Genomic DNA, 15,279 nt, shown 5'->3' on the forward strand with positions numbered 1-15,279 from the left:
TTGATATGTCCCATTCAGCTTGGCCATTTATTGGACTTTTTTAAACTTCTAAGACAATGTTTGATAGTTGCTGAAGAGGCACAGTGGGATAAAGGGGATATCCAGGATTATAAAAAAAAACAACAACTATTTTCTTGCAAAATAGCACCACCCCTGTCCTCAGGATGTGTGTGGTATTACAATTAGGTTCTATTCACTTTAAAGGAATGGAGCTGCAAAACCCACACCCAAAATGAGGACAGGAGTGGTGCTGTTTCTGGAAGAAAGTGGCTATGTTTTTCTATACCTGGATAACCCCTTTAATGGTGCGTTCACACCTACAGGATCTGCAGCAGATCTGCAGCAGATTTCATTTAAATAACTGAACACAGCATCAAATCTGCTGCAGATCTGCTGCAGATCCTGTAGGTGTGAACGCACCCTAAGGCTTTATTTTGCTTTTCTCTAAGACAAGAAAATAAAGGTTGATCTAGATAGAGATTTTTAAACTATATAGCAATATAAAATTAATAGTATGGTCACAGAAAGCAGATATAGTGTGGATTTCCTGTCTGGATTTGTGGGTGAAAAATCTGCAGTGTATTACATTACCAGCCAAATTAACAAATCTGATCCACACTGTGGAAAAATTTTGAGACATAGATATTAAATCTGCAGCATGTCATTTCTTTGACACTTTGCAATGTAAATCCACACCAAGATCCATAGAAAATCTGCATGTAAAGCAAAGTGATTTGACTAATGCTGGGTTTACATGGAGCGATAATACGCCCAATCGATCGTTTAACGATTTTGAAGCAACGATTTGGTTTTTATAACGATCAGCGTTTAGACAAATAAATTGTTAGAAAAATTGTAAGAAAATTTGTAAGAAAGATCGTTAATGCGATCGTTTTTAAGATCGCTTAAGCCCATCTTTCACATAGGGTGAATCTTTGAAAGACTGTTTACACAAAACGATCTGCGAATTTTTAGCGAACGATGAACGACGATTTGAGAAACGATTTTTCGCTCATCACTTGATCGTTTGCTGTGTTTACACGGAACGATTATCGCTCAAATGTGATCGTTACTGCGAAAATTCGAACGATAATCATTCCATGTAAACGCAGCATAAGGGTCCCCATACACCTTTAATAACTCACACACAAGCTGCGGGTGCTGTGTATAGGGACCTTACGATTTGCAGCATAAGTCCATAGTAGATCTGCAACATGTATGTATACCCTAACTATTCCTGTGTATGGCTATGCCTGTTATTGTTATAGGTTCTACAAGTATGGTTGATAGAGATTAATCCAGTCCTCCTTAAAAATTACACATCTCTATGTAGTTAAGGGTTTAAAAACACTATGCTAGAACAAACCACAATCTATATAATGCTGTCTTTCCTATGGAGACTCTAGTGGTCAATACTTTTCAGCTAACTCAAAAGTCAGTTCTGTTACATATTATTTGATCTGTAAGAAGTACCATATTAATGCACAGAAAAATACCCACAGCCTCCTGTTAGTTAAGGTAGTCCTTAAAGTCAGTCGGATTAGAGTTAATAACTTTCAGGATTTACAAAATTCATCTAGTATTAATACTGATATTTGTATTATTTGCACAAAACAACATTTAAGATGGCGCCAATGGCTATTACGGCATAGACACCCTTCTATCCTGTGTACATTTGCATCTTTGAAGAAATACATTTATTCTGAGATGTCTTTAGTCCCTTTAAGTGGTTTGAAAAGTCTTTGACAATTGTATAACAGCAGCTCCTGGTACAAAATATAGCACATAGAATTCTCGAGTGGTCTCTTTTAGTTAGTCCAAATAATATGTCCATTTCTTTACTATTTACATAAATACATTGGTGAAATTCAGCTGCAGGTTGATGTCTGTTGGAGTCAAGAATGCCCTTGAAGTACAAAGCTACTGTTCTCATGTCCGTCCACAAATGTAAAAAAAATATATATATAGGAAAATATACTGAGATGCTAAGATGTACCGTTTGATAAAATGCACTGGGATGAGTCCAGAATTGCGGCCTCCATAACAGGCAATAATTCCTTGCTGGTACCTGTGCTCTTTGTGGATGGTTCACAAGGCAAATTGTTCATTCTCATGTTGTCCATTGCAACAAAGTGGTTTTCCAAGTTAAAAAAATTAGAATCCCTGGACTTCACAGCCTTTCCTGTATTATTTCATGATGTGGTTAGTAAAATGAATGGAGACACATGTATCTTAAAGGAAACTGTCTTCTACTAGATCTGATGAATCTATACCAATGTCATCCATCATCTCAATGTCTTCAATGGTCTCATCCTCTCTCTTGACAAATGTGGAGCTGCTGGATCCTGTCTCAATTGCACTTTCATCAGATGTTTGGGAGCTGGAAAGGGAAAATAAATATATACATTTTTAATAGGCAAAAATGATGCTATAAAGAACTCTGGATTTTGCCATGCATATGCCTGGTTCTGAATTCTGAGGATTACATTTACCTGTACCAATAGGCACAGTTGGCCTTTGCCTGTACGAGGGCCTAGGGTAAATTTACACACAGCTGAATATTGTGTATTCTTTTGTGATGTATAGTTATGTGTTAACCAGACACTTGGAGTGATGTTGGTATAGAAGACCCTCAGAGTGGGACAAGGAGAAGGCTGCAGGGAGTACATGATTTAATAGGCAATACACTTTAATGTTCTGCATACAATATGTAGAGTTGTTGTACATCTAAATGTGTGTATATGTTCATAATCAGATTAGTTACCTGTGCCTGTTTCTCTTGCCGGTCTCATCCTCTGAGACTGGGTCAATGTCCGGCAGAGGAATGATGTAGCCGCTGTCAGCACTAAGCCTCTGCTCATCGAAGCCGCTTTCTCTGTCCTTCATTTTGTGCTCATTCTTGTAGGTCACGCCAATGTAAGAATTGTCACTATCACTTCTCATGCGAGTGACGGCAGGATGGTCACTTTTTAAGAAGTCATGGAGAACTTTCTCGTAGCACTACAAACAGTGACAATTACACAGACTTTATTACACGTTCTTTCATATCAGCCAGCAATATTAGAGTCAACTTCTGACACCAAATGCGATGTCACTAAAATATCAAGCCTTGCATCTCCTTCTTGGAATCTCACAGTCTGAGACAAGGCTGTCAGTTTGTTGGCAAGTCCCTTAGTTTCTGTCAGGCACCCAAAAAAAGGTCTAATGTAATCTGGGTGCCCATGTATAAAAATAGCTGTTAGTTTTCCAGACAGTCCTATTGTCATTTATTCGGTAACTAGACTGATATTTAAACTTGACTGTGGTAGGGGAGGGGTTACCATGATGCACTGCAGGCGCAGACGGCCATTTGTGGTGCTCACAGTACAGTAGTTGCAGCTGCAGGGGCGGAACTACCGCCGTAGCAGCCGTAGCGGCTGCTACGGGGCCCCTAACATCAGGGGGCCCGTGGCCTCGGCCCCCCGAAGATGACCGCTTGCAACACCCGGCGGCCGAGCGGGCCGAGCGGGTGTTCAGTGTTCTGACTGACAGCGCGAGAAGCCATAGGCTTCCCGCCCTGTCAATCATTCTTGTGACCGCAAGCAAGCATTCCGCTTGCGATCACAAGAGTGTCCCACCCAATGAGCAGCTCTTTGGTGAAGTCCCGGCAGCGTCATCGCTGAGCGCTCAGTGTGCGCCGCCGCGGCTGGGACTTCCGGTACTAAGAACACAAACCGGAAGTCCCAGCCGCCGCGGCGCACACTGAGCGCTCAGCGATGACGCTGCCGGGACTTCACCAGAGGGCTGCTCATCGGGCGGAGGCAGAGAGAAGAGGAGACCGGCGACCGACGGGGGAGCGTGGGGTTAGGTGAGTTATGTGTTTGTTTGTTTTTTTAATCAGAGGAGCAACACTGCGGGCTATGTGGGGAAGGGGATGCACAATACTGGGGGCTATGTGGGGAAGGGGATGCACAATACTGGGGGCTATGTGGGGAAGGGGATGCACAATACTGGGGGCTATGTGGGGAAGGGGATGCACAATACTGGGGGCTATGTGGGGATGGGGATGCACAATACTGGGGGCTATGTGGGGAAGGGGATGCACAATACTGGGGGCTATGTGGGGAAGGGGATGCACAATACTGGGGGCTATGTGGGGAAGGGGATGCACAATACTGGGGGCTATGTGGGGGCTGGGGATGGACAATACTGAGGGCTATGTGGGGAAGGGGATGCACAATACTGGGGGCTATGTGGGGGCTGGGGATGCACAATACTGGGGGCTATGTGGGGGCTGGGGATGCACAATACTGGGGGCTAAGGATGGACAACACTGGGGGCTATATGGGGGATGCACAATACTGGGGGCTATGTGGGGGATGCACAATACTGGGGGCTATATGGGGGATGCACAATACTGGGGGCTATATGGGGGATGCACAATACTGGGGGCTATATGGGGGATGCACAATACTGGGGGCTATATGGGGGATGCACAATACTGGGGGCTATATGGGGGGATGCACAATACTGGGGGCTATATGGGGGATGCACAATACTGGGGGCTATATGGGGGATGCACAATACTGGGGGCTATATGGGGGATGCACAATACTGGGGGCTATATGGGGGGATGCACAATACTGGGGGCTATATGGGGGATGGGAATGCACAACACTGGGGGCTACCTATATGGGGGATGGACAACACTGGGGGCTACCTATATGCGGGACGGGGATGGACAACACTGGGTGCTACCTATATGCGGGACGGGGATGGACAACACTGGGGGCTACCTTTATGGGGAATGTGGGCCATCTAAAAGGGGAACTACACAGAGGGGCCATTTATGAAGGGGACTAGGGGGCATCTATAAGGGGAACTACACTTGGGGGGGTTGACACAGAGGGGTCATCTAAGAGGACTACACAGAGGGGACCATATACTGTAGGGCAGGGATAGGGAACCTTGGCTCTCAAGCTATTGCAAAACTACAGCTTTATTTTTGACTGTCCATACATGATGGGAGTTGTAGTTTTGCAGAAGCTGGAGAGCAGAGATTCCCTACCTCTGATATAGGTGATGCACAGAGGGTGTCATCTACTATAAATGGATTACACAGAGGGGGATCTCTACTATAGTAGATGCACATGGGGCCATCTATATGGAGGACTGAACAAGGGGCAATCTATAAGCTGTCTACACAGAGCCTAATTTGTCTGTCTGGCAGATTCTGTGGATTCGTGGCTCGGAGTTCTTATAATGGCCCAGGACAGATGGAGAAGAAAATGAAAAGGAAACAACTCTAATGAGAGAAGGCGTCCCCTGTGAGTCACTTAATATAACTGCAGTGTAATTTATATGGTGTATAGAACCTGTGTAGAGCTGGGTGTGTTGATGGCATAGTGGTTGGTCGAGGAGGGGGGGGCCCCAATCAAAAGTTTGCTATGGGGCCCAGCCATTTCTAGTTACGCCCCTGTGCAGCTGCATGCTGAGACGCTGTGGCATCCACTTGTAACATATATATATATATATATATATATATATATATTACAAAGGCATAAATTGATAAATTGTTGCTGAACTCTATGCCAGCTCTCAGCATGGGCAGCTCTGCGGCATCGGTATACCAATGCACTGGTGGGAGATTATCCCTAGCCTAGCCTAATACAGGTATCAGGTGTAATATTAGTAAGCAAAATAATGGCCACCAGATATCTGGTCTTTATAGCCAGATTAAGAAGTTACATTTTTATAGTTTTGTTGATTCGGTCTAGTACTAGGTTTATATTAACTGCAGAGTCATGTATACCCGAGATTCATGTAATGCTTATTCAGATAAAAATAGAATGGTTTATAATAAAATATAATGAAATCATATGTTGTGGAAGATCAAGAACCATAATCCATATGTTTACCTTTTTGTATTCCCCAGGAAGAAGGCTTTCAACTATTTCACTCAAATGATAGAAAGAAGGTCTTTTCTCTGGCTCACTGTTCCAGCACTTCACCATAATGTCATACCTACAAAGACCGAGCAACATTATAGTAAAATGTAACATTTACCATAAAGACTATTAGCTGTCAACCACGTTGAAGGCTGCATACTTACACTTCATGAGTCGCATGATCAGGTTTAGCCATTCTGTAGCCACTTTTTATCTTGTTATAGAATGTAGAGTCTACAACCATCCCTGGATATGGTGTCCCACCTACAAATATAATACATTATTAAGACATATGCTTTTCTGCCAGTGTATGTTCAGTTTTCAAAAATAATCAGGAAATTTGAGAAAGTTGAAAAAGAAAAGTTAAAAAATTCACATAATTTTCTTGGTTGAGGAAACTTGGACAACTTGGAATGTTGGGTGGGTCTAAAGGCCATCTATCTATCTATCTATCTATCTATCTATCTATCTATCTATCTATCTATCTATCTCATCATTGTTTACTTACCAAGAGAGAATATCTCCCAGAGCAGGATCCCGAATGACCACACATCACTAAGGGTTGTGTAGAGATTATCAAAGATACTTTCTGGTGCCATCCACTTTACCGGCAGGAAAGTCTGTGTAGGAAAAAAACATAATAAACTTAATGTCACCCATAGAACTCTGTTTTTCAGACACAAGAATTTCTGCTTTATAACTAAATCCAGTAAACTTTGGGAGTGGTCCTATATGAGCGTCTCAGTGCACTGAGTGATTTAGGGTTTGAAAATGAACGACATGTAATTTACTGTACTTTGAACTACATGTACACCAGTCATTTCTGCTCTAAAGTGAAGTGTGGTTATGGTAATTACAATGTTCCATCTATGTTACATTGTAAATGATGGGTAGATTTGATACATACACTGCCCTTTGATACGTAATTGGAATCATGCATGATGTCTCTGGCGAGACCAAAGTCGCAGATCTTCACAATTTTCCCTTGTGCCAGCAGGACGTTGCGAGCTGCCAAGTCACGGTGAACACACTGCAGGGGGATAAGCAAAATACTGTGAGATTAGGGTCTTTAGAAGGTATGTGGAACATAAAGGAATTCACTCGGTGTACTGGACGTACATTCTTAGATGCCAAAAACTCCATGCCGCGGGCAACCTGGTATGTGAAACTCAGTAAATCCAGTAGAGTCAGGCCCTCAAATCCATCATCTGACAGGAGGTTTTGCACTTCTATTAAACAAAAGGCGAGAAAAAACATTAATACAACTTTGTGAAGTGAAGCTTTTTTTGAGTACAGTTTGCACTAGATCTATCTATCTTTCAAATATGTCATTCATATCTATCAAAATCCATAAAATGTCTAAATTTCTGCAAATATACATCGGCATTTACCTGACATAGGCTTCTTCTTGTAAGACGCAGGGCGATCATACAGAGATCTCTGAATGTCAGAATACTTGGAAGCCTCATTCATCTCCAACATAGGCACATACTGGGTGGTATCAGCCTGCTTCATGTCCATATAGTCACCATTGTTTTCAAAAGATAAAATCACGTAGCTGAAACATAAAGAGATTACATTTTAAGTTTCTTTTGGGTTGCTCACTAGGGTTGAAAGAAGATTTCTTCTTATATACCTAGATTCCATAGAACAAGGATAACCTATTGCTATTTATCATGAATAAAGCTAGTGTTATATTTATAGGTATAGCCGATGTCTTACCTCCTGGTGCTCTCATCCACTGGGTTCAGACCAAAGATATCAAGGTCCTTCTTTGGTTTCTCTGGATGCCGACTTTGGAAATTATCCCGATTCTTGTGCAGGTAATTCACTAGGTCCCCATAAAAGCAGTATTCAGTAATAATATAAATAGGTCCTGGAAATTAAATAGCAACACATTATAGATACAACTTTGGACAGCATGCATAACTATGAAGAAGCATATGCAAAAAAAAAAAAAAGCTTTAGCCTTAGAAGGTGATTGTGGATTTTTTAAAGCCAAGCCAAGAACTCCCAAAAAGGGAAAGTTACCCATCTGTAGACAACTGTTTCAGAGTTGTTACCCCTTGTCAGTACAGAGCAGGTTACAGGGTGACAGACAACACACCTATAGTTTAATTACTACTCCAGCATTTAGGGGTTTTACTATTACCTTCTTTATATAAGGTCAACTAAAGGCAACTTATTATAAAGGCAACTAAAACCCGGAGAATAAATTGGTAAGTAGCCACCTAGGCCATGAGCGGTTACGAATGGCAAGGCCTAGATTAGCCATTAGTCAGAAATAAGCTAATGCACCACCCAAAATTGTTTGTTGTGATCCAGACCATCACTAACAAGAACAGATGTAGGGTTTGTCCAGGTAACACAGTCATTACATACCTGACTTGGTGCATGCTCCCAGCAAGTTCACAATGTTCAGATGAGCCCCAAGATGTGTCATTATCTTCAGTTCAGACATCAGAGCCTGTTTCTCGCTTGATCTAGCAGTGGCTGTTGGGAAGGTGCAAAAATTGCATTAAACTAAGGCCAGAAGTATAAAATTTATATAGATAGATAGATATGAGATAGATAGATAGATAGATAGATAGGAGATAGATAGATAATTTTTAACATACGCTTCAGCATTTTGACGGCCACTTTCATCACAGGCTGTGAACGACTAAGTCCGTATGCAGTTCCTTCCACTACTTTGCCAAAGGCTCCAGATCCGAGGATTCGACCTGCACAATACCAAATTAAATCCATTAACTCACACCAGTATATCACATAGAATGTTATAAAAGGCCATGGATTTCAGCCATATTCACATATTAATAAATCCTCTTACCGAGAACAAGTCCATCTCTTTGAAATTCCCATCGGGAATCATAAGGCAGTTGCATTGGGTCTACATAGATGTATTCATGACCATCAGGGCTTATGGACTCTATGACTCGCCATCTGATTTCATACCTTGGTTTCTGAAAATAAGATATTGCTTTAATATTTCATAATAATAATACTAAACATAATATTATATCGTATGACTTTGGCAATTTATTGAAACATAGTTATTTGCTTATATGGTATAGGTGGTGCAATAATAGCAGCAGTACTTGGGACACCCAAAAAAAACCCTCTGCCACTGAGAAGGCTCCCTTATTATAAATCATACGTTGTAGTTGCAGGGTCTAGTCACAGGCCCAGAATCTTCATGTTACACCCCTTTTGTGATATTGTAAGTAGTAGAGATGATTAATTCTGAAGTATCCTCGAGTCAATCAGAACCCAAATGTTCGGCATTTGATTACCGGTGGCTGAAGAGGTTGGACACAACCCTATGGCTGCCTGGAAAACAAGTATAGAGCCATAGGCCATTTTTAACAGGACTTCCTAGGGCTGCATCCAACTTCTTCAGGCAACCAGTAATCACATGCCACACACTTCGGTTTGGACAGACCCAAGCATACTCAAGATTTACTCATCTCTAGTAAGCAGACATGTAGATGAGAGAATCTGGTCTCTTACCTGTTTCCATATGATGACAAGGACTATGAGTGAGATGATGACTATCACCAGCAATACTAGCACTGCAGCTGCTACTGTCAGTTCTGAGCGTAGAGCTTTGAAGAAGAAGTAATAATCATAGATTAATTCACAATTCAGATCAAACAATTCTAATCTCACTACAAAGTCCATCTTCCATAAAAGGTGCATTTAATGTGTCCACAATTCATGGAAATTAACCTCTACATACAGGGTCCGTTTAATGTTACCCATGATGTATGGTTGTTTTTTTTATTGGGATTTCATCTCTGTAATGGCATATAAGCCATGCCAGGGATCACATACTACAATGTAACAAGTCTGTAGCTAGGATTACATCACGATTTCTAGGAGGCTAAACATTTAGTATAAATTGTCTACTATGGAACTTCTGTATATAGTGACTGGTAAGTGACTTACAAGGTGCGACCAGCTTCAGTTCCCTTGCAACAGCAGCAAGATCATTCTTTGCAATGCAGCGAATGGCCACCGTCTCCTCCACTTTCTTAAAGGTCACTTGGCTCTTCACTGTGTTGGCATTGTCCTGATGGGTCTCCATGCTGATCTCTGTACCATTAGTGACCAGAATGGACCAAGAAGAATCATTATTGCACCTGCAATACAAAATATATGGATTGTCACAAATGAAAAGTTCTCCTTAATATTAAAACACATCATAGACTTATTCTATAAAGAAAAAAAATCTATGAATAGTTACTTTTTATATCTTTGCAGACCAGCCATTCCACATCAGGAACAGGCATCCCTTTAGCCAGACATTCTACAGCCTGTTGTCCTGTTGATCCATGGTGATCATCCGCCAATTGTAATATCAATGCCGGGACTGGAACATTTAGAAAATAAGAGAACTTTAGCTTCTATTTTTAATTAAAAAAAATAATAATAATTTTATATATATATATATATATATATATATATATATACACATTTTCTTAATTTTTTTACATTCACCTTTTATTTGCAATTCAAATGAGTATGTTTTAATTTCCATGTCATTTTGGGCCACGAGAGTATAAAGCCCACTGTCTTCTTCCTTGGCACGTATAAGCTGCAACATCACTATATACCTGTAATAAACAAAAAGTATATTGAATTCCAGGCTTATTGGAATATATTGAATTGAATATATTGAATTATAGGCTTATAATGCTATTGTTGAACCCAGGGATGGTACTACTCAACACTGGACACTTGGAGATGAACGAATTGTTGCCAGACCCATCTCCATCATACAGAGCAGCCCTGAGCAAGAGACAGAATAGACTCTGTCCTATCCTTAAAGGACCCCTAGGAAATGGGGTTGCTGATTAGAGCAATTGTCTAGTTCTGAGTATTATATAATGCCGTGTTCCCTGTCTTGATGCTTTCCAGCAGTTGCAAAACAACATCTCCCAGCATGTTGGAATTTGTATTTTTGCAATGAGGAAAGCAGCAATAAGGGGGACACTGATGTTAGTTAGTATACTTTTACTAGAATACAATAAGAGCATGTCAATATTTGAAAAATCGATAAATTTACCTAGCCTCCTGTGTGGCGAGCATACTGGTGGTGATCTCTGTCAAGCTCTTATTTAATGTTACATTGTCCTTTAACCAGAACATTTTGGGAGCTGGATAAGCATGAACATCCACTGAGAAACTTTTTTACTTCATGAAGATTAGCAAATTCCAGTAATCCAAAATGAGGGCTCAGGTTTATAAACCCTTTATCTGGAATTTAAGAGAAAATCCATGTTAGATTAGTTAGATAGATAGATAGATAGATAGATAGATAGATAAATAGATAGGAGATAGATAGATAGATAGATAGATAGATAGATAGATAGATAGGAGATAGATAGATAGATAGATAGATAGATAGATAGATAGATAGATAGATAGACTGGATAAAATGTTCCTCAGATACTCCTTGATTTGCACTTACCATGAACTGTCATGTTGATCTTTTTCACTTCTGTAACGTCATCTATAGCATTGGTGACTACACACTCATATTCCCCAGAATCCATGACTGTTGCATTGGGTATGGTAAGTGTGTACTCCAGCCTTAGCTTAGGAACCTTGGTTTCTTCAACTTTCTTGATACCAACTCTCTGCACACAGAAAACACAGGAAACGTTCATTAATTTATTATGTCTTTATGGGGTTGGATCATTTTTAACACCTTTATATTCAAATCCCCTGCTTCCTTTCAATAAGTTATAATATTAAGGGTATATTCACATGTACTGCATCAGCTGAGCAAAATCTGCTGAGTATTATGTTAACTATTGACCTCAATGGTCTTCAGAATATCAGAAAAGGCCACTAATGCAGATTTTCTGCAGACTGATTGAAGTTGATGGGTAATAAATCCACAGCAGTAGATTTGAATTTATTGTAAAGGGGTTTTCTAAGGTTAGAAAAAAATGACATATCCTTAAATAGAATAGTGATGGTCCAACTCTCATCACTCCCTGTAAATTTGTTTTTTAAAGGGGGCCGTGGTACTCAGAAAGAACACTGCAGCCTCTTCACTTTTTACTTTGCTTAATATACCTGCATGCTTTACATTTAGTAGTGACTATGCAACAAGAAAACATGACTAAGCCTTTCTAGGACACTAATATTGTAAACTAAGAATAGAACAATTTTTAATTGATGATATTTTGGCAGCCTCTAGACACCACTAGGAGGAGCTCACTGTATACAGACAAATACAGTGTGTATAGAGCTCAATAGTGGGGTAACAAATGAGCCCCCCTAGTGGTGGCTGCAGGAAAATGCTGTGATTGTGTGTTGGGAGACAGATATCTATTCAAGGACATGCAAAATCAAATATTCGTCAATCTTTTATCATTACTTACATGCTGCCCTGGATAATTCCATTCCAAATTGACAACCTCATTTTCTAGGACAACACAGGAAACAGTGATGGTTTTCTCCTGATCTGAAACCGTCTTGGGTGCCTGCATCTCCACACTGATGTTCTTGTTTGCTGCAAGAAAGAAAGAGCAATGTTTTAAATGCATTGTAATACAGCTGTAAAGAGTTAGACTGAATATTCCTTCCCTTATTTCATTCTAGACAAGTAGACAAAGTGTGAGAACTTCCTTATTACGGTAGGAAATAGAAAGAGTAACAAACACAGGACTGAGAGACCTTAAGCCTTCTCACCTGCATTATATTTTATTATGGAGACTATGGACTTGCTGGCAAAACTATGCCCAATCCCTTGTTTGGGGAATATACATTATCTGGCTGATTATTCCTCCATTATATTTCATGTTTAGAATTTAAAAATTTACTTGGTAACTACGTAAGTAATATTAGAGAGAAGGGTTGGCTTTCCCAACATTCCCTTATACACATTCTTCTGCACTTTTGGAGAAAACTGATGACACCAAGTCCATTCGCATTCCAAAAAATGATCTGGGTCATAAGTCATGTACATAGGATTAGACCCCCAGGAGTATATCTGACATGCATTTTTTTAAGTTGCACAGTATGTTGTATAATGTTCACAACTTGTTACATGTATAGCAGTATATTGATCTGTTTAATACAAACACTACTCATGGTAAAGAAAAAGTGACACTTGCTTATAGGAAGCCAATCTATACATTGTAGCAGTGACTTAGTGGCCATGATAACATATTCACTCCTCATTAACATGGTTATTACAGGCAAGTCAGTTCCTGTCCCTATAGAGATGTATTTCTTAACCCGTGGCTCTACAGCTTTTGCAAGGTACAACTCCCATCATGCATGATGGGAGTTGTACCTTGCAACAGTTGTAAAGTCACAGGTTGGGGAACACTACTCTGGACATCCATACAACTACAGCCTTATAGCCGAAGAAACATAGACAATGTATACACTAAATTACATGCAAGTAACAGTTCACTTGTAGATGTTGGCTGTACCTTTCCATGTTTTGCACTATATAATCATCAGTCTTAAAAGACACGCCATTGACTGTTGTTTCGCAGATATAGCTACCGGAGGGAAAAATCCAAGGAAGCCTTGTTTGCTATCATAGAGGGCATTGACAATCTTGCCATCATCTTTGTTCCGTAAAGTCACATGGATATTGGGATCAGTGATACGGCAAGCAATAGTGGCAATTTCATCTTCTGTTACCAGAATGATATGGTCAAACATGACAGATCGGACAAAGGGTGCTGCAGGATCTGAAAAAAGAGAGAGCACATGGATGTACTATACAATAGATATGATAGATACAAGCTGATGCACTCTTAACATTAATTTTATGGATGTTTTGCAATTTTTTTGCATGTAACCAACCTGGGACATAGACATAGATTTCTGTGCCTTTGATCTCAATATCTTCATTCTGGATTTCACTGTAATAACAGGTGTAGGTTCCTGTATGGTGGGCGGAAGCATTCTTAACCTCTAACACAGATACAAATAAGCCGCTGTTGTTTTCTTCACTGCGAATGACAATATTGCTTGCTTCATCGTCTTCATCATCATCCCATAAGGGGAAATCCCAGCTCAGTTCACTATCACCAGTACATCTTATGGTAAAGGAATCATGGAGTTGTATGACTGTTTCATTGGTTGCCGGTGAGATCACAGGTAAGGGAAGCTGACCACAGATAAGCCACGGACCTAGAATACAATATGGGTAATGGTTAGTTTACCCTTTAACTCATACAGAAAACACTAGGTTCAAATATGTGGCAAACAAATCATGGAATACGATCATGGCTTATATTCTTTTTGACATTTAACAATGGGGTAAAGATGTACAATGCTATAATGTACAACACTTGTCCACTAGCACAATTCTCTGATAATTCAATGGTATATATCAGAAAGGTCACAATTTTCATATACAAGGTATCATCAATGTCATACATAGAACAGAAGCAGACCATGCGGCTGCTATAGGGGCCCTAGAAAGACCATGATTGGTCCAATTACTTTTATTACAGGGTAACAAACTATGCAGGCCTTCACTCCCCAGGGAACTGCATTTCCAGCAAAGACATGGGGGGTGATAAACCCCAGACCTGCCCTGGGGGTAAAATCTGATGCTGTAATAGCAGGCCTATATCAATCTTTACTATGGGATCCCCTTTCTTCTATGTATACCCTGGGTATTATAAAGAGATGAGTCAAATGTAATCCTGGTAGTACTATATCTAGCAAACAACCATCAAACAGGATACCATTTACAAAGAGATTACAAATACAAAAGACAAGGCACTTACCAATAAGTAGGACACATCCCAATATAAGGGACGTCCTTGTGGCTGGGGCCATAATTTTTGGAAACTGCAATAAAAAAAAATATAAATAAATGTGTTTTTAGTTTGACAATAATATACACAGCAAATCATCATATATAAGACCTACAGGATAGTTGGAATAGTGATTAAAAATATACAGGACAATGTATTATACAGCCAGTCATCCCCTAGCATGGCTACAGACAGCTCCATACTAGAGATGGGTCTTTTTATACTATATAATTAGGCTGGTTCACACTACGTATATTTCAGTCAGTATTGTGGTCCTCATATTGCAACCAAAACCAGGAGTGGATTAAAAACACAGAAAGGATCTGTCCACACAATGTTGAAATTGAGTGGATGGCCGCCATATAACAGTAAATAACGGCCATTATTTCAATATAACAGCTGTTGTTCTAAAATAACAGCAAATATTTGCCATTAAATGGCGGCCATCCACTCAATTTCAACATTGTGTGAACAGATCCTTTCTGTGTTTTTAATCCACTCCTGGTTTTGGTTGCAATATGAGGACCACAATACTGACTGAAATATACGTA

The 15,279-nt window shown here is 40.1% G+C and overlaps 1 protein-coding gene across 1 annotated transcript; it reads right to left on the reverse strand.

Moving 5' to 3' along the window:
* Window positions 1–375: 375 nt before the first annotated feature.
* LOC138779385 (platelet-derived growth factor receptor alpha-like) lies at window positions 376–14,762 on the reverse strand. The gene is given in 25 exon segments (XM_069956594.1): window positions 376–2,380; window positions 2,765–3,000; window positions 5,898–6,003; window positions 6,092–6,191; window positions 6,436–6,547; window positions 6,835–6,957; window positions 7,047–7,156; window positions 7,319–7,485; window positions 7,650–7,803; window positions 8,310–8,420; window positions 8,546–8,650; window positions 8,758–8,890; window positions 9,438–9,532; window positions 9,876–10,071; window positions 10,175–10,299; window positions 10,428–10,543; window positions 10,996–11,120; window positions 11,122–11,186; window positions 11,401–11,569; window positions 12,323–12,453; window positions 13,382–13,391; window positions 13,393–13,469; window positions 13,472–13,648; window positions 13,764–14,093; window positions 14,699–14,762. Coding segments are annotated over 25 exon segments (3,273 nt in total). The 5' UTR covers window positions 14,751–14,762; the 3' UTR covers window positions 376–2,232.
* Window positions 14,763–15,279: the final 517 nt, after the last annotated feature.

Source organism: Dendropsophus ebraccatus, unplaced genomic scaffold (assembly GCF_027789765.1).
Source record: "Dendropsophus ebraccatus isolate aDenEbr1 unplaced genomic scaffold, aDenEbr1.pat pat_scaffold_746_ctg1, whole genome shotgun sequence".
NCBI classification, from domain to species: Eukaryota; Metazoa; Chordata; class Amphibia; order Anura; family Hylidae; genus Dendropsophus; species Dendropsophus ebraccatus.